The 20,757-nt window shown below is 40.5% G+C and overlaps 1 protein-coding gene across 2 annotated transcripts in view; it reads left to right on the top strand.

Moving 5' to 3' along the window:
• The window catches only part of nlgn2a (neuroligin 2a), a gene marked incomplete at both ends in the record, with an annotated part of 128,469 nt that extends 107,712 nt beyond the window's left edge, over positions 1–20,757 (top strand). For both annotated transcript variants that reach the window (XM_079257297.1, XM_079257296.1), the window contains 5 exons: positions 11,077–11,262; positions 16,386–16,651; positions 18,327–18,480; positions 19,273–19,639; positions 19,926–20,757. In XM_079257297.1, coding sequence (XP_079113423.1) covers positions 11,077–11,262; positions 16,386–16,651; positions 18,327–18,480; positions 19,273–19,639; positions 19,926–20,757 — 1,805 coding nt within the window. The remainder of the gene's footprint in view (positions 1–11,076; positions 11,263–16,385; positions 16,652–18,326; positions 18,481–19,272; positions 19,640–19,925) is intronic.

The raw sequence follows: 20,757 nt of genomic DNA, 5'->3' as shown, positions 1-20,757 counted from the left end.
GAATGAAATGTTTTGGTCTCTGTCATGTCTTCTCCTTCAGTAATTCTTGACACAGCGCCTTTGGCAACGTAGGGAATACCTCATCGTAAAGGCTCAGTGTTTGACCAAGCGCAGTGTGAAAGCATATTTGGAGCAGTTAATGGTTGAAACATCCAGTTTATCCACATCCCCGATCATACTGAGTCAATCTGCTGGCTGTAAATATGATCAAACACACACTGATAATGGTGCTTGAGACTGAATACCATGTATACCAGAGGTGTCCAGCTCCGGTCCTCGAGGGCCAGAATCCTGCAGGTTTTCTATGCATCCCTGCTCAGACACACCTGATTCAAATTAATTAGTAGTAGAGCTTAATCAGTTGTGCACGTCATTGGCTGTTTGATCCATTTAGTGGAAGCTAGATGTGTTGGAACAGGAATACATGGGAAACCTGCAGGACAGCGGCCCTCGAGGACCGACTTTGGACACCCCTGATGTATACACTCAGCTAGCCTCAAATGGGCTTTAGTGCTCTTCAAAATCTCTTCAGTTTTTTGGTTTTGTAAAAACAATCAAATAAATGTGTATATTGATGTAGCACATTTCCCAAGCAGCTGCTCCCATTTGCAGATTACTTTCTGCTTATTTTTTCATCAAACGAGATGCATCAGAAGCGAGGTCCTGCTGAAAAGCAGCCCATTAAAATTCTGTGTCAGCTCATGGTCACTTAAAGCATTTCCACACTGTCACTCTGCTTTAGTAGAATCCTATTTTATCACCTCAGCCTGACAAAATCAACATTTAAATCACTTTAAGATAACATCTGTACAATATATTCAGCTGTAATTACATGTATGATGATTTTCCACAGAGAAAGTCTGAAGCAGTTGAATGGCTTGCGAAATTTTCATTCCACAGCAGCACAGTGTCAAACCTGCTTTGGTCAGGAACTGGATTTCCCTAAATTGCATACATTTAGCTTTTATTTCACAAGAACTGACAGCATAGATGGAAATACCACTCCCAAACACTGTTTCATACAGCTAAGTAACAAACGGCATTATTTGAGCAAAGTTGGAGCTGCTAAATGACTGCCATTCTTTTCTGTGCCATGTTTAGGTCTGGATGGAAATACCACTGTCACACCAAACATGGAATTCTTGCATGTGTTAGAAACAGCAAGGATGTGCTTAATTTGATATTTACATTAATGTATTCTGCTGCCCCCTTTACAATGTCCTTGAAGCATCCCACTGGCAGCATACATCCTGTGTAGTTCCATATTTATAACATTTCACATGAAAGTAAAATGAGTTGAGATGACATCTCAGCATAAAGCCCATTCCATCCATCGATAAAATATGTGTTTGGAAGATATATTTGTGTCAACCGATGTTGTAATTCCGCTAAGTCAGTACTGAATGAAGTGATGTTTGGTTTTGTTCTTTGTCTGTTTTACATGTCGTTGAAGAAGATTTTTTGGGTTCTGCGTAGTGGTTGAAAAAGATCTTAGATTATCTCTTTTCTTCCGGTCCAGCCCAGTAGTTACAAGCTGAAATAACACGTTTATAATATAAATAATAAAGTAAAGAATTAAGTTTAAAGTGGAACTATTATGTGCATTTCAGGCTAATTTATTTTTATTTCTGAGCCCAGAAGGGCTGGGATTGATAGTTATTGTCACAAATCGCTTTATTTACTTCAGACCGACCCTCTCCGTAGGCTGTCAGATCAGCCTGTGGGCAAAACGAGTGGATTGAGACTCTTCCGCATTAAGCCCCGCCTCCCGCCACTGCACTACATCGGGAGCGCGCACCGCACCTGCTTTCACCGTCATTGTAACATCTCATAAACAGAAGGATTAGGCTAATATAAACTCAATTAAAAAAAAAAAAAAAAAAAATATATATATATATATATATATATATATACAATGTCAACACATAGCATACAGCCCTACATGTTGGAACCTGAATCAGACCCTGAAAACGAAGTGGAAAACAGCAACCCACAGCAACGAATGCAGCAGGATGTCTCTCTTTGGTAAACTCACCAAACCTTATCCCCCGGGACGTCACAAGGATTTCCAAGTAGAAAAAAGTCTAAAACGACGCGTTTTTCGTCGCCATGGAAACCGAACGGAGAGTGTGCTGGAACTCAAACTCAAACATCCGTTTAGGTGATAAAAAACAGTGCCGTTCACATGTCTGATGAGGATTCAACACTGTAACACTGTAGAAAGCTCAGAAAACTTGAAATACCATAATAGCATAGTAGAAAAGAATCACAATGTAAGTCTTTAACAATCAGGTGCAGTCCTAGCCCTGAATTTATCCAGAGATCTCTGCTGCTAAATCAGCGCTGCCACTAGACACAACGCTGAAATCATACTCATTGTGAAGGATGACTGACAGAAAAAGGATGCAGCAGAGCTCAAATGAAATTGTCACAACAAAGGGTCTGAACACTTGTGTAAATTGAATACTTCAGTATATTTTTGATGAAATAAAACACTGACTACGGGGTGAATAGAAGGTGGGGGCCTAAATCAAACGCAGCAATGACTGAAAACAATTTCTTAAGCATGGTACAAGTGCTTTCCACAGAGCTACAACATTTCACCATACATCATGTACGATCTGGCCCGTGGCACCCCTATTTCACCCGTCATTACCTTCTGACTGCATGGAGGCCCCCAGGGAGCCAAATGACAGATAAACAAGAGTGGATGGAAGGAGTTAGGCTGAGGAGGAGATGCTGAAACTAAAATAAAAACACAAGGAAGGCAAGGGTTTATTTTTATTCTGAGCACGCTCACACACACATGAAAAGGTTTACAGTGGGAGTGTGTGATCAGGACAATGAACATTGTCCCTTTGGGTTATGTAAGTGTTCACAGTGCAACACAACGTGATCGATAGACACTCGCTGCCACTCTATAACGACTCTAGTTAAAGAAGAAACCTAAAATAGATGCTATTTTTCTTTTTTTGTTGTTGCTTGAGGACACAGAAATCATACACACATATACCATCACCTGGCAATCTATAATCTGACTTCGTCTTTTAGCGTTTGTCTCTTTGTGACACGATCTGTCTCTGTCAGCTGCTCGCATCCACCCCCTGTGCATGAGTCAAAGCGTGTGTGTTCTCCTGCATCTTTCTGACACACTTGGACTGACCCATGGCAGAGCGAAGAGCAGTCATGCCTCCTCATGCTGAATCCACACACACACACACATCGGCATAAACATTCATGGGCAGATTGAGGCTCTGAGAAATACTGTGTGTGCATATGGTGGTGCTCTGCTGGGAGCTGGCCTGGTTTCACTTTCACCAGCGTCAGGACTTCAGAGGCCAGCAGCTTCAGCTCCAGACTGAAGTCAGAAAGATGGACTGAACCATGAGGGCGGGGAGATAAAAGCATGTACGAGATGAGCCAATGAAAACCACTGGAACAAAACAAAGCATGTAGCTATTAACAGTGAAAGTATTGCATTCCTTAAGATTTCTGCCCTGATAACTCTGGTGACAGCACTGTTTATTGACTGCGACTGCTTTCAAAGAAATAAAACGGAGCTTGCATATACAATGCCTTTGATGTGACAGTTTAATAACACATGCGACACCATGTTTTGCCATGTAGAATTATTCTTATGCAAAGTAGCCGAAGAAGTTGGGCCTGTATTCAAATATCTGCCAGAATGAATGGAAGTAAGGATTTAATAAACTGCTATTTATAAGTAAGTAATAAAATAAGCTGGGCGATGAATCCTCATTTACAGACATATGTTTCGACTTTAGTCCTGGAAAAACACTGCAAACTGGTGTTTAGCAGGTAATTACTCTGTATCGATTGCTTAAAGGCACAAAATACTGCTGTTTTTTTTTTTTTTGGTTTTGTGTGTTTTATTTCTGCAAGACAAAATCAAAGCTGATGTCTAGAGAATGGAAAAGTAAAAAGATGAAAGAAAAGGATGTCATCTTAAAGAAATGCATAGGATGAAGGAGAGTAGGAACAGAGGAAGGCGTTTTTCTCATGAACGTATCTCAGATGTATCTTTTGAGGCTTTTCAGACTTCCAGAAGTATATAGACTTTAGTTTGTGACCTTTTAAAGACATTAAGCCATAATGCAGGCGTTTATATTCAGATGTGTTTGATACAAATGAGGTTATGACGGTTTTTGTCCTTATGCACGTCACTATGATTTAACTTTAACTTGCTCAATGCTCAATCTCTGCCACTCATCTTGGCACTTACCCTAAATGTCCTGATTTTGAACATCTATGCTGTGAGGCTAAAGATATCTGCAAAACATCTACTTTTTTATGTATTTTACTCATTTTTCCATCATGCAGGTGTGCATCCCACCTATATTGCCAAATAGGCTAACCTTTTGGCAGCATCCTGTGGCTGTACGAGAACGTTGGCAGTGAATCCTTTGGGTCATGTTGCGTTTGCAGGGTGGGGCCTCTACTGATTGGACTTATTCTATTGCATTCCATGGAAGCTTGTTGGGAATGGGATTTGGGGAGTTTTAAGGATGGGTCAAAGCTTGCCATGAACCTTGAGCTGTTCTCTGCAGAGTTGCATTATCCTGCTGGAGGAACCTGCAGTCAGGCTGTGATGATGCCAGAGGAAAAATCTTCTTAATCTGCAGCAATATTTATTTCAAAGACTCACATTTTTCATCTTTTTTTTTTTTTTTTTTTTGGAATCAGTGAATTGATGTTAATCACTTTATCTGTCAATGATTTGCATGACTTTATCTGTGGTCTCTACTATGTATGGTCGATATTAAGCTGGGATGGACAATAATATAAGCAGCAACTTGTGTCAGTCTCCTCAGATCAAACACCCTCACACGCACTCTGAGAGGTCCTGCCCAGCACCAGCACACGAAATCTGAATAATTTCACAGATAATTTGGTCATCACAGCCAGGCAATAGTAATAACAACTTTAGAGAGAGAAAGAGCACAAGGAGAAAGTGAAGGAAGAGCGGAGCGAATCACCCAAGGCTAATCGCTGTGTCTAAGCCAAAGTGGTGTTTGTGGAAGGGGGGAGGGTGGGGGCTGTATTTAAGCTTGATGAAGAAAAGAGAAATGTTTCTCATTTCCCCTTTCCTCCTTTTAAATCCTCCTCCTCTTCCTCCTCCTCCTTAGTTTCATCATTCAGCATGACCCTCTGGTTATCCCAAAATGTTTTCCACAACCGCAGGATGATTGCATGATGAGCTGAAGCGATGGGGGTGTGAAGTACGAGGTGTGCTGCTGTACATGTGAGAGCACATCTGAACACAGTTCAGGGACACGCTTTCTTATAGCCTGCATCATGTTTGAAAGAAGCGAGCTTAGCTGAGGTGTTTTATGCGTGTGTGCGTGTTTTATTTGGTTTCACTGAGCCAACCCGCATCTGTTCATTTCTGTGGACAATGCACACACTTCTCTGATAAACAATAATTACTCTACTGCCAAGAAAACACACACACACACATACACACACACACACACAGAGTTCTGGCACACAAGCTAACCTCTAACAATGAATTCACATAGGACATAGTGTGTATGGAGCACAGTTTATCATTCAGCTGAAAGTCGCAGATTCATACATCTTAGAAATAAAGACAAATCATAATGACAAATATAGCTGCACACACACTGCAAAGCTTTGCAAGCACATGGGCTTTAAAAGTGTAATCTCATGGCTCAATGAAGGTGCAGAAAAGCCTCGATGCTGCTTCATTGTGACTGGAGGTTGGACGCACAAAAGCATTTGTGTTTGCTCATAATACGGTGGAAAGAAATAAAAATGCACCTATTCTTTCACATATATGAATAATTTGCGTTCACTTTGTGCATTTGCATGATTTCGGGGTTCCTTGTGTGTCCATATATTTAGATTGTGGAAAGAGAGAGGAAAGCGGGGAGAAAGGATGCAGTCTTTTCTGTAGTGTCTGTCTTTGATCAGTGTCCCTTTAAATATATATGTGTGTGTGTGTGTGTGTGTGTGTGGGAGAGAGCCAAGCCCTGGTGTCTTGGAGGCAGATGAAACACTGTGCCTCTATCCGGGGCTCACAGAACACCCACTGTCCTTTTTCGCCGCCTTCTTTACTCTCACTTTCTCCCTCCATCTCACCCCTCTAACCGCCATTCCTCACCAAAGCCATTTTAAACTGCGCTCATGCAGAGCTGTGCTTTTCATGTTGCATCTCTGCACTTTAACCAGATCCTCTTTTTTTTTTCTTCAAGCCTTTTATCAAACTGTAGGAGACTGTGTGTGTGTGTGTGTGTGTGTGTGTGTGTGTGTGTGTGTGGCGGTTGGGGGGCTATTGAAGTGGTCCGCTGTCACTAACTGAGTCACAGTCAGATGGACGCAGCATGAAGGTGCGGGGAAAACAACATCTTTGGCTGCTACAAAATAACGCGAACATCTTGGGTGTCTGCTGGTTTGGCTTGTTGCTATTCCAACAGCTCCGCATTTATATTTGGGAGGATATTAATATCATAAGAGGCGAAATAAAACTAGAGATGTGTCATTTTGTTAATGTCTGTGTAGTAGCACTGATTCCAATAAAATGTTTTACTAACTATGCTGACATGGAAGTATTCCTGTATGTTGGAGTATTTAGCGTCATTAGTATCCTTATTTCCATGGCAACCATGCTTAATATGTTATGCTGATTACAGCAAGGTATTACTTAGTTTATTTGTCATTTGTTTGCTCTTAGATCAATTATTATAGCCAAGCAGTCTGTTTAATTTTGATGTGTAAAAGTAAAGTCAGTACAAGTGCTGACGGGTATGTGCCATGGTACACATACGTTTTTATGAACTGTTAAATATTATCTCTAAAAAAGGGGAAATTTTGTTGTTGTAAAAGCCTTCCTGAGGGCAGCATCATAATTGTTTGGTCAAGGGTGATTATAATCAGTATAAATATGCATGTTTGTCCAAGGTGTTGATCAGGCAATAGACCAGGAACATTTCATATTCTGTTCCTCTCCTTGAACTGGCTCCAGTCAGATAATAATCAGCTCACCACTGCTCTCAGAGCAGGAGGGAACAAAATCTTTTTAGCTTTTGGCACAAAAACTACACCAGTCTGGGCTCCTGGTTTATGGTCTCTGTAATCCAGTTTCAGTGTGCAGATGTAGGTGTAACCATGCTGGCAAATGTAAGTAAATTACATTAAGCCTGGCGCTTCGTTGCTGAAATTTCTTGTTTAATTTCATTGTTTTTATCTGTGACTTAACTGCCAATTAAACCTGCATCATGTTGCGTGTAACTCGCATGTTCTCACTGGTCCCTGTGGTTTTCAGACACAATGCCAGACATGGTGCCCTTCTTTCCATACAAACCGGGTTAAACATACTCGGACACAACAGAGTTGATGTTTCGAGCTGATATGATATCCAGTTTGATTAAAACAGTCTTCTTGTTAAGCAGTGTAATGAAAGCTGAAGCTTTGTGTTGTCAGCTGGCATTTGCCTCTGATGATTATTATTAAATATCTTCGCCTACTCCAACAAAGACCTAAATCTTTATGTAGGAATTAACTGTCTACGTCTGAACGGGATCTCTAATTGGAGCTTTATTAAGGAAAGGAAAGGTTGTTCATTAAGCTTCTACAGTAGAGGTCAAACACAGCTGATGGCTTTAGACTTAGAACCCAAACACACGGTATGTAGCCTATACGATGTGGGTCTTTAATTAATGTTATCAAGTTATAAGCATTTCCTAGCAGACCTAAAGGAACAGCAGAAACATTTATATATCTGCTTTACATGTGTTTCTCTAATGAGTGCTAATCACAGAGTCATCCGGGAGTCAGGCAAAGAGCACAGCTTCCATGAAGCATACAGGCATTTTTCAACCCATTAAGTTACAGGATGGAAAACAGCTCACAAGTCAGAAATAACACGTTTCAGGCTCATGTGGAAAAGATGCCACCATGTGGCAAGAGAGTAAACTGCACATTGGTTGAGGAAAAGACTATTAAAATCAAGAGCACACAGTTCCAGATGAGCCGTGTGAGGTTACAGGAGTTATGTTCATATAAATTAGGCCACTTCAACCAACCCTGAAGTACATGAATGAATAAAAGGTTTTAATGAATAAACAAAACTTTATTAAGAGGAAAAAGTGCTTTGTTATAGTTTGGCATAGATCTTTTTTCTTGTTTATTTGTTCTGTTTTATTGTCTTTGTTTTAAAAACTATAACCAATAGTGACAAGTTCAAACATACTGCCATGTTGAGGAGGCTGATGGCTGCTGGCAGGAATGGTCTCCGGTACCTTACTGTTTGGACTTGACAAAGCCTCACACTGAACACACTCTTGTTGTTTCGTTAACTGTATTGTAAAGACGATGCAAAGAATTGTTGATTATTTCCAGCTTGTGCAGTATTTTTTTGTAGAAAATCTGTTCCAGAGTTGAAGAAACAGATTTTTTTGACCAGTGTGTTCAGTCTCTGATGCTGCTGTGGAAACAGATGCAGGTGCACATGTTGAATGAGTCTGCTCTTTCCATTGTTGTGGATGCTTCTGTGTTGTCTTCCTGAATTTCAAGGTTGATGTATTTCTCCGCTACCTCAGGATATATCCCAGAATGTAAACAGTTTTGTTTACTCCTGTTCTTGTTCTTGTTTCTTCACCATCTCACAAACTGACTGTCCACTTATCAGTCCTCGGCTTCTTGTCCATCACCCACAGGTGCAATCATCAGAGTATTTGTGCAGATCACTGGATTCAGAGTTGTACTGGAAGTCTGAAGTGTACAGTGTGAAGCGAAATGGTGAGAGTACAGTCCCGTGTGGTGCTCCAGTGTAGCAGACCACCATCTCAGACACACTGCCTCTAAGTCCCATGAGCTGTGGTCTGTTAGGTGTTCATGAATCCAGCTGTTTGTGGAGGTAGCCATTTGAAATTTGAAGAGCTTCTTACATAATAGAGCAAATTGATTTTTATTGAAAACAATCTTGAAATGAAATAAACAAAACATAATCTTTGAAGTGCTGCCTGATTGGTCATCATCTTCAAGCTCATTACAGTATGCAAACTCTAATGGGTCTGGAAAGGTTTTCACTTGCTTAATGAGGGGACCCATTTCAAGTCTGTCAGGGACTTTCATGGCCTGAGATTTTAGAGCAACTGGGCTGTCAACGTTGGGTTCAGACGTTTGGGTTTTTTTTAAAGTTCTGGAATAAGGCAGGATGTTTTCCACAACACAAGAACTCTTTTCTGTGTCAGGCTGGTGTTGACATCGTAGGTTTCCAGGAACATCTCGCTGTTCTAGCTGGGACAATGCTGTCCACACAGAAATTGATATAACAGTATGTTACACACTCTGTCATGACATAGATGTCTGCTGTTTCTGGTTCAGAGATGACATTGCAGTCTGTGCCCTCAAAGCATCTTCTTAGAGCATCTTCTGTTTTATTACATTAATTTTTAATCATCTGTGATGACTGATTGCTGCTGAGCCTCACGACCTTGTAGGTGGAGGTGAGGAAAAACCAGGTTATAGTCTTATCCTTCTGAAGGAGGCAGGGCAGAGGAACTGTGTGCATTTTCTGTATTTACATAAAGTAAGTTTAGCATCTTATTTTCTTTGGTGGAGCAGATGACAAACTATTGGATAAAATGTTGCAGAGAGGGAGAGGTTGTTGAAGTTTCCAGAGACTGCAATGATTATGTGAGGATGCTTTAGTTGTAACCTAGCAACAATGAAGCTGATGACATCACAGGTGTCACTGCAGTGGTGCCAGGTATATATTATATAGTTAAATATGGCACAGTTAAATATGGCTTAGTTAAACTTTCCAGGTAAATAATATGGATGAAGACATTTAGCAAGAAGAGTATGCATATGTCAGCCAATAATTGGAATTCATGTCTTTTTCTTGACTTTTAGCTCCAGGCCTTTTTTGTTTCTACTTAACATCTACATATTTAAAATGAAACTTATGAATTAGGAATGTAAATGTAGTGAAATTTGTGGCCATAGGATAATAATTTGCCCCGCAGCAAGAAGCAGATAACAATTGTTTTTGTCTTTATTTCCCCTATAAGATGGAAAAGAATGAAAAGTTTGTTTATCGAACTTTTAAAATCAGTTCAGACATTCACATTTGAATAATATAATTGTATTGTAGATTCATCAAGATTCCTTCATCATTACTTTGCATATAATAAGATAAGTTAAGTAAATTTAAAAAATGTGAATTATGACTTTTTGAACAATAAACTGCTCACGCCTACAATGGCCCAAGAGAAATGTTTGTGCCCGACAAAATTAAATGCAACCAAATCTCTTCTGTTTCAGTGTAATTCATTGGTTTTTAAACAAAAGTTCTGCTCTGTGGTGCTTATTAAAAGCTGAAAACAAATGTTTTATCAATTAATGAGTTTTCATGCATTTTTTAATACAAGATTTGGTGGCAACAAAAGTTCTAAAAAACACTTTGTTTTTAATTTCCACGCTTAAAACGTAGCAAACTTAAACTTTTAATTGTTTTTTTAATTGAATTTTATTCAGTAGTGAATACTTCTTAATAAAACATTGTACAGTGAGCAACTCATGATCCTATTCACAACTAACAATATGTTGGGTTGTTTCACTGTAAAAAAAAAAAAAAAAAAATTACGAATTCTATTTCAAGACATTTTCCATTGGTTCACCCTGACTCTCTGTGAACTATTTATTTAATTTAAAACATCTACAATGTCCTATTTGTATTTATTCATGTAAATAGTCATCAAGTAACGATACAAAGTTTTCATTGAGGACAGTTGGTCCAAACAAAAGAAACATGATGAGTCATTATTTACAATCCAGATTAGCTCCAGTCTGCTGTAGTTTGTGTACAAACTCATCACCTCGCTGCTGTTTTACAGTTCGATTTAAGCCAGAAACAAATTGCAGGTACAAATTAGAAAAAAAAAATGGACACTAACTTCATCTTGTCTCTCTGTTCTCTCCTATTTTTCACTTTTTTTCAACCTTCATCATCCGCTCATATCCCTCTCTCCCTCCCCTCTCCCAAACAAACTTTGTCTTCTGTCGTCCATCTTCCTTTTCCACAAACAGGGTTCCTCAGTACCGGAGATCAGTCCGCTAAGGGGAACTACGGCCTCCTGGACCAGATCCAGGCCCTGCGCTGGCTCAACGAGAACATCGGCCACTTCGGTGGTGACCCAGAGAGGATCACCATCTTCGGCTCTGGAGCTGGGGCATCCTGCGTGAACCTCCTCATCCTCTCTCACCATTCAGAGGGTAAGTGAAACGTGGGTTGTGCAACCATTTCTCCTGATGCCAGTTCCTCCTTCCACATGTTATTTTCCTCTTGTTTCACTGTAGATACATTAATATTGACAAAAGAGCTCAGCATATCATTCTAGACTAAGATCATTCCTCACCAATCCCTTAAAAAAGCTGCTAGGTGTATTTACACTCAGCCACATAAAACATGTCTGCAAATGTGATGCTCAAATTACTTGTATATATTTATATATATATATAATTCTGTGGATTGTATTTAAAACACAACTCATAGAATTATTTTCTTTTTTTCCCATATTTTTGATTTTTTTAACTTTATATGTGCAACAAAATGTCTTCATAACAGAGAAGTCTTCGTCAGATGTAGTGGCAGCTGGCAGCATCCAGCGAAGAAAATGTTCAGTCCTGTGATGTTCGTTTGACACTTTTATCCCCAAAGGAGAACACTGCTTGTCCTTTGAACTGAAGAATTTAAGCAGTTGTGAGGCTAATGAGCATATGCAGGTTTGATCCAGGTTGTGTTGCTGGTTTCGTTGGAGGATAAATGACACTGGAGCAGCAGCATTTCCCCATATCACCTGCCAAAGTGAATGCTCATGGTTCTCTGCAGCAGGAAGGCCATACCTTCATAAAAATCCTACATCTGTACAACCTCATGCTCCCCATTATCAATAACATACCCTGAGGGCTAAGTGCTAATGTGGCACCACCAAAGGACACAGGCCTACAAACCAATTGACTTTGATCTGAACTAAGACGAGTGTGCCCGTTGATCTGCAGCCACATGGTCATGCACTCGCTGCCTTTGATCATGTTGTTCTTAAAGCTGTCCTCCAACGATCACAACTTCTCTGTTCTCTACGCTGCTCGAGGACTCTCCCTGAATGTCTCTCTTCTCACCATATTTTCTGTCTCACACACAAACTGCAAAGGACAGAAGTTGAGGGTGAAATGAAAAAGAGATCAGAGAGTGTGTTCGCACTACCACACGTCTGCTTCGGTTACTGCTGTGTGTGTGTGTGTGTGTGTGTGTGTGTGTGAAACACTAAGCAGACATCTGATTTGGACTCATTCAATCTGCATAGATGTGTCCTGAAAATAAATGTTGTGAGAGCATGAGTGAGCATCTGTGTGCTGCTTCTGTATCATTCATTTCACACAACCTCCAATTACCACTGATGTCTGTTAACTCTTCACGTTCACATCCCATAAACTTTGCTGTCTTGTTCGCATGTGACACTTAACCTTTGGAGACCCATCATGACCCCATTTGTTTAACAATATGCAGTGAAAGTCTTTCTTCACCTGTTATTTCTTTATATCCTGATTCCAAGGAGCCAGACTTTCTTCTCAGTTTCCAAGTGGTCTTAAGCAATCGTTCTTCAAGCATTTTGTTTTCTTTTTTCAGGTTTTTATAAGGTTGACTACTTTTCAGTCCTCATAGCTTTTATTTTTAGAGAAATGTGTTGTTTTGTTTGCTAAGTCATACTTCACTGACCAACGGTTCATTCAGGCATAAAACAAGCATCAAATTCAAGTGTTTTGTCTACACGTAACATCATTCGGCATTTTACTACTCTGACACAGATTAGCACCTATTTATTTAAAAAAATACCAAAGTTAAACCAGTTTGAGAGACATCATATGTGTGTATATATATATATATATAGATAGATATAGATATAGATATAGATAGATATTTATATAGATAGATACATAGATATTTATATAGATAGATAGATAAATATAGATATATATCTATATAGATAGATATATATAGATAGATTTTTTTTTACTCAGACCAAGGTGGTTCCCAGAAAGCTGCTAGCTCTTGGCATATCTCTTCTTGGTGTCTGGTGGGTTTCTTAAAATAAAATCTGGAAACTGGACAAGTGGAGGACATTATAAAATGATTTAGGTTTAAACTATCAGCAGCAGATGAACACCATGTGAAATTAATGTCCTTGGGAAATAAAATAAAATCCAAAAAAGGCCTAAAAGATACATATGGACCCTCAGCTGATTCAGTCTTCACTGAAGCTTCATCAGAAATGGTCTTTGTGGAAGTGTGGCTGCCAAGAGGACTTTCCAAACATACAGAAATGGGAAGAGAAAAGGCTGAGGGATCCCAAATGCCATCCTAAAAATGAATGGTCACAGGTATGAGAAATTGATGAATCCTTATTGAAGAACTGTGGGATCATCTTGATTAAGAATAGGGTGGGGGTCAACATCCAAAGAAGAGCTTGGGATGGCCTCCAAAAAGGCTGGAAAAGTATTTCTGAAATTTACTTAATGAAAGCTCGTCAAAATGGGTTCAGGCTGCGTTAAAAGATAAAGTTGGTTGGAATTGTAAGAACCTTGTTTTTCCATTTTCATGAAATCACTGGACCTTTTTATACTTTATACTTCTGGCAATATATAAAGAAGTAGGGCTGACCCAAAACTTCGGCACACTTTTACATAATTTACACAGCCATGTGGTACCTTGTTCCCAACAAGTTGGGACACAGTGAAGAGAGACATAAAAAAGTGACAGGTCTGGACTGGAAGCAGCCAACTTTAACACTCTGACTCTTTTACTACATTTCTAAGCTTTTGTTATCCATATTCTAGATGGCAATATATGTTCCTCCAAAGCCAGCATGAGTCATTTATCATTAATAAGACCTTCACAGGGGAGCATGCAATGGGCATTAATGCATTCACGTTCAATCGCAGAAGCAGGCTTTTGAACTGTGTGCTGATATTAAGTCATATGGTGTCTCCCCTCTGCAGGATGGAGGGAGCATCCATGATTTACAAAAGGAATTTCAGATTTGGATGATCAGACCACAGGACAGTTTTCGCTGATCTTAAATGAGCTCAGGCCCAGAGAAAGAAACATTTCTTCTGGATCTTCTTCATTAATGATTTGCCTGTACTTATAATGGGTTTTCTTTGGGTCCAAAGTTTTCTACTGCATTTTATTTTGCTATAGCTTTCACAGAATTGGAATCCAAATTAATTTGTAAAATATTTTCATTATATAGTATATATACATCTCATTAGCAGTCATTAGCATAATTAGCACAATTATTGTGTTCTCCTTGTATTTTTTTTACAGTCCAAACTATCTTTAAAGCATGGTTTTATGACAATAATGACACACTATATGCGATATGAGATGCATTTTAAGTGAATACTGGGACTTTACAGTTGTTGATTAATTTAGAACAGGAAAAAATGGAAAGGAGAACTGCTTTATGCCATAACAGGCTTCACCAATGTTTTTACCATCGATGAAATGAAGAGTAACCTCACATTGCTCCAGAGAATACTGTCACACAGAAAAAACATTTATAATGGGAAATTATTTGATGGAAAAGCAATATTTCCTGGTGTCAATCACATAAAATCAGGATGTGCTTAGCAACTAGATAGGATACATAAATAAACAGTCAGCCTTGTTTTATTGAAGTTCAAAACTTCACACGACATCTCTGAAGCTGCCTCATTAACACTTAATTTTAGGATAAATTTTCCAATCAGCATAGGATATGAGTTAATTAGGAAGCTTTGGAGATGATAAGTATTTTTTTTAAACTTGCTGCCTTCTAGCCTTTATGCTAAGCTGGGTTAAGTCCCCGCTCCAACCCCTCAGGGACCAGATATAAAAGTGGCATTAATCTTCCCATTTAATGCACAAGAAGTAAGGAATACATGTATTTTCTCAACTGTTGTACTCACTTTCCCGCTAATCTTATCTTTATCTTTGCATTTAGACATCAACCAGAACTGTTTAGCCACGTTGCAGCTAAACGGTTTTTCATGGTAGTCCTCCTTTTGATGCAGAGAAAACCGATAGTAACAGAAAGAACCTGTATTAACCCTTCTGTCTCATCCAACCCCACCCCGTCCCTCCACCACCTGTCCATTCTAATGCGTCCTCTTTGTCGTCACCCCATTGTCATGTTCCTCATCATCAGCATCTAACGGTGTAACATCAACCCACTAGACGTCGCCTGTCTGTCATGCTCTCCCTCTCCCCTCGCCAGGGATGCCAGGTAAGGAGAATGTCATCCTCACGCTGAAGGAACACCAATCATGTCAGCAACATTGCATCACAAATCAAGTCAGACAACGCGAATGTACGGGATGGATAACAAGCTGAAAGTGTCAGATGGGATGGAAGGAGGAGACGTTAGTGATACTGATCTGATTAAAGACAGAAAACTGTATCCATCCGTGTGTTAAGACAGGTGGAAAGACACAGATGGGTGGAAGGATGTTCAGAGGGATGCTGAGGCGATTATGTTAAAAGATGAACATACAGTATAGAAGGGAAAGAAAGTGCTCTTGTGTAAAAAATGTAGTATACAAATTTAAGAATGTACCAAACAAGAAAAAGCAAAAGGCAATTAGGGGGTAACAAAAAGAAACTGAACTTGAAGATTGACAAAATGTGATCAATCTTCCACCTCTCTTCCTGTGTCTTTTTCTCCATCTCTCTCACAGTGCAGATATATATGTAGGTGTAGCTGTTTCCAACTATTTCTTACTATAATTGATCTCACAGGGAAAGAAGGCTCTGCGGCTCTGCTTAATAATTAACTGACCAATCTTGAGCCCAGGAGGAGTGGGGGGGTGCAAGAGGAAACGAGTGAGTCAGGCAGACCCTTAACGAGCCACTCGAGTGGTTTAAACTGCACAAGACAGGCAGAACTAAAGATACTAAAGATACAGTAGAAGAACGTAAGGGAGGCATAAAGCTGGAGTAGAGAAGAGGAAAATAGATCTTTTGACATCTCAGAAGCGCTTATTCCCTGTCGCACCTGTATATTTTTCATCTACAGTTCCATAGCATGTTCTGCCAATGATGCTTACAGTCTGTAGTCCATCTCGTATCTGCCACATTTTCTCCTGTAACAAAGTTTTAAAAAAGTATGAAATTGCCATCATTTGCCATTGTAAAGTTTTCTCTCAGAAAAGAAAGTGATGTGTGAGACAGGAAGTTTCTTTGCCTCTCCCAACGCTGAACTTCTTCACTGAGCTTCTGCAATTCTCTGATGAGGAAATAACCTTACATTTTATCCGAATTTTTAAGGCTTCACATTAATATTCTCCTGTCCTTTCAGGTTTGTTCCACAGGGCCATAGCTCAGAGTGGCACTGCAATCTCCAGCTGGTCCGTCAACTACCAGCCCCTTAAGTACACCAAGATCCTGGCCAGTAAAGTGGGTTGCACCTACACAGAGACAGCGGACCTGGTAGACTGCCTGAGGCGCAAGACCTTCAGGGAACTGGTGGACCAGGACATCCAGCCAGCACGCTACCACATTGCCTTTGGCCCTGTGGTGGATGGAGATGTGGTGCCCGACGATCCTGAGATTCTCATGCAGCAGGTAAGGGTCCACCATCCGTATCCGTGGGGCATGGTCGCCGTTGGGTTTTCTTAGTGTGAGTTGCTGCAATGATACTTCAGACAGAGACTCTCTAAGACAACTCAAAGAAGGTGTGACTGTGACCTTTCCACAGAGTTAGAGGTGTAGCAGTGACATTTACCAGCTGGTGTGAACTCACATGCTACAAAGTTTTAACACTGAAAAATAACCACAGCCCTGGTAGTTGATTTTAGACCTATGATTCACAGTCTGTCTTTGTCTTATGATCACTTGGAAAAGAATAAAAAAAAAAAGTGTCCTTTCAAGCCTTTCAACACTGACTGCTGGGGTGGCTAGCAGTCTGATAAAGGTGAGATTTTCTGTTTCAATTACATCAGAATCATATTTATAATCATATATAGAAATACGCCACGTTATAGTAACATTTAATTTTTTCCAGTTTTTATTTTATTTTATTTTAAATCTAAACTCTAATGTCCCTCAGTGGCCTTTTTGTTTGTCAATCGCTTCACAGGACTATAATAAGTCATTAAAGGGATCCTATTATGGTATTTTAAGTTTTCTGAGCTTTCTACAGTGTTACAGTGTTGAATCCTCATCAGACATGTGAACGGCACTGTTTTTTATCACCTAAACGCATGTTTGAGTTTGAGTTTGAGTTCCAGCACGCTCTCCGTTCGGTTTCCATGGCGACGAAAAACAAGTAGTTTTAGAGAGTTTTTTCTACTTGGAAATCCTTGTGACGTCCCGGGGGATAAGGTTCGGTGATTGATTACCTTCTACTGGTTAACAAGGACATGTACAAATACATCAGGCGGGTGGAAAACGTCGGATAAAGTTATTTCCAACGATGGCTGGTGAGTTTACCAAAGAGAGACATCCTGCTGCATTCGTTGCTGTGGGTTGCTGTTTTCCACCTCGTTTTCAGGGTCTGATTCAGGTTCCAACAAGTAGGGCTGTATGCTATGTGTTGACATTGTATTTTGTTTTTTTTTATTGAGTTCATATCAGCCAAATCCTTCTGTTTATGAGATGTTACAATGATGGCAAAAGCAGTTGCGGTGCGCGCTCCCGATGGAGTGCAGTGGTGGGAGGCGGGGCTTAATGCGGAAGAGTCTCAATACACTCGGATCCATTTGCAGGAGTTGCTCACTTAAGAGAATGGGGCAGGCGTAAATCAAGAAATATATCTTGATACAAAGTGTGTCTTTTGCTAAAATTTTCTCAAAGAACTGTATGAAAAAATTTTAAAGTGACTATCACAAGATCTTTGTCTCGTGTTAATACTGTATATAATCTGAAACTTTACACTGTAGATTTAAAAAAGAAGTGGTTTCAGTTTATGCTGACCTTAACTTCATTATATCCTAATGGAGCAAACAAAAACTTTACAGCTGGCAGCAAAAAATGTGAAATTAAATTTCATATCATCTCTCTGACATCATCTTGGAGCGATTGCCTGATGAGAGCTATTTATTTGATACTAAGACTTGTTTTTATTTATATAAATATCATAATTAAAGTGATAACATGAACAAAATGGGTTTCAACTTAAAACTAAATACTCAAAACAAATTCATTTTAGCAGCATTTGCAGTGACTTGAGATAAGTTATTTGTGTTGCATTAATCTTAATTTCAGCACTCAACTCGTTGTTCCCTTCTTCCACCACCAGGGGGAGTTCCTCAACTATGACATCCTGATTGGAGTGAATCAAGGAGAGGGGCTGAAGTTTGTGGACGACAGTGAGGACAATGACGGCATCTCTGCTGCAGCATTCGACTACACCATTTCTAACTTTGTTGACAACCTCTACGGATATCCTGAGGGTGAGGGACACCAGCTCCATACATCTATCCCTCTTCAAAGCCTCTCCTTCGACCTTGATCAGATGATGCAATTCTGGAGCATAATCACTGTTTTGCCTCAGTTAGAGATAAAAGACTGACACGAAAGTTGAAATTGTATAGGCATAGTTCTTTTGTTCTCAGCACCGCTTATATTATCATGCTTTCAGCAGAAGAAAATCTGCATCAACAACTTCAAGCCACAGCTCCCTGTGGAAATGCAACTCTTTAAAACATTATGTGGGCTATAAAATGAGAAAAAATCAAATGCGAGTTCAGTGAAGTGTAACAGTCAAGACAAGCATACTAAAGAGATTTCCTATCATGGAGATTATCTTTCACTGTGGTGGGTCTGTACTCTGGCCTTTGGGGATCCGTGGGCACTAATGCTGTCGTTCATCAGCCCCCCAGGCAGCCAGCTCCCAATCACAGTGCTGTTGTTCCTAACAGCCTGCAAACCTCTCACAGCAGGCCACAGTCAAAATACAGACAAGTCTGAATAATGCAGTCACGCTCACTCTCAAGTGTTTGTCGTGCTGATAACTGTGAGAGAAATTCTCTTGTCGCTCAGTCTCTTCTTTTAGTAAAACTTCCTTTTTTTTCTTTTCCCCTCATCCTAAAGTTTAACATGACTACTTATACTTACATCCTTTTCAAGTCTCTGTGACATATTTTACCTTTCCCTTAACTTGTCACTATTTTTTCCTCTTTGTCTTTTTGCTTTATCTCTATTTCTCTTTCTGTCTTTTCCACCTTCTGCTTTTTATCCTCCAGGCAAAGACATCCTGCGGGAGACCATTAAGTTTATGTACACAGACTGGGCTGACAGAGACAACGGCGACATGCGAAGGAAGACTCTGTTAGCTCTGTTTACGGACCACCAGTGGGTGGCACCAGCCGTTGCCACCGCCAAACTCCACGCTGAATTTCAATCCCCTGTTTATTTTTATACATTCTACCACCACTGCCAGACAGAAACGCGGCCAGAGTGGGCCGACGCTGCCCATGGAGATGAGATACCTTATGTGTTTGGCGTGCCCATGATCGGTGCCACAGACCTGTTCCCATGCAACTTCTCGAAGAATGATGTGATGTTGAGCGCCGTAGTCATGACTTACTGGACCAACTTTGCCAAGACTGGGTAGGCTTAATTTCAAGTTGATATGTTTTAGATTGCTTTTTTGCTATGAGCTGCAGCAGGATGATTATCCTGTTAGTCTTTAGTGGTACAGTTAGAATGACTTTTTAAAGATTCGCTACTTTTTTAATAAGAGAAGATGAGATAAATATTTATTTGAGCAAAGCTTTTAGTTTCCTTTTAAGATCAAAGTTAAAACAAACTCAATGGATTGGTGTTCTGAGTGTTTGAACCATCAAAGCACTGATTTAAAATTTATAACTACGATTATCTTTCTTTGCTCCGCTAGTGACCCAAACTTGCCGGTCCCTCAGGACACAAAGTTCATTCACACCAAGCCCAATCGTTTCGAAGAGGTCATCTGGACCAAGTTCAATTCAAAGGACAAGCAATACCTCCACATTGGCCTAAAACCTCGCGTTAGAGACAACTACAGGGCAAACAAGGTGGCTTTCTGGCTAGAATTAGTCCCTCATCTTCATAGTCTTCATGAAGTCTTCCCCACCACAACTCGCTCACCACCAGGACCTGGCCCAGGCACAATCAGACCCTGGCCCAGAACTCCAGGCCCTCGCACCACTCGACACCCCTACCCAACCTTCCCCTCAGAACCTGAGCCTGAGGGCTCAGAGCGACCACACCAGAACCTCTTTCCAGGAGACACCCGTGACTACTCCACTGAGCTAAGTGTGACAGTGGCTGTGGGGGCCTCACTACTCTTCCTCAACATCTTGGCATTTGCTGCCCTTTACTACAAGCGTGACAAGCGGCACGAGATGCGAAGGCACCGGCTATCTCCTCAGCGGGGTGGCCCTGCCAACGACCTGGCTCACAGCCAGGAGGAGGAGATCATGTCTCTGCAGATGAAGCACTCGGAACACGATGCTCACCACGACATGGAGCCCCTCCGGCCACACGACATTCTACGACCCGCCTGCCCACCTGACTACACGCTGGCGCTGCGCCGTGCCCCTGACGATGTGCCGCTGATGACGCCCAATACCATCACCATGATTCCCAGTACCATCACTAGCATGCAGCCACTACATGCCTTTAACACTTTCCCGTCCACTGGCCACAACAACACCCTGCCCCATCCCCACTCCACCACCAGGGTATAG

The sequence above is a fragment of the Telmatherina bonti genome (assembly GCF_933228915.1).
Source record: "Telmatherina bonti genome assembly, chromosome: 18".
NCBI lineage: Eukaryota > Metazoa > Chordata > Actinopteri > Atheriniformes > Telmatherinidae > Telmatherina > Telmatherina bonti.
Note: the sequence above shows the minus strand (reverse complement) of the source record. Positions and strands in the feature narration are given on the sequence as shown.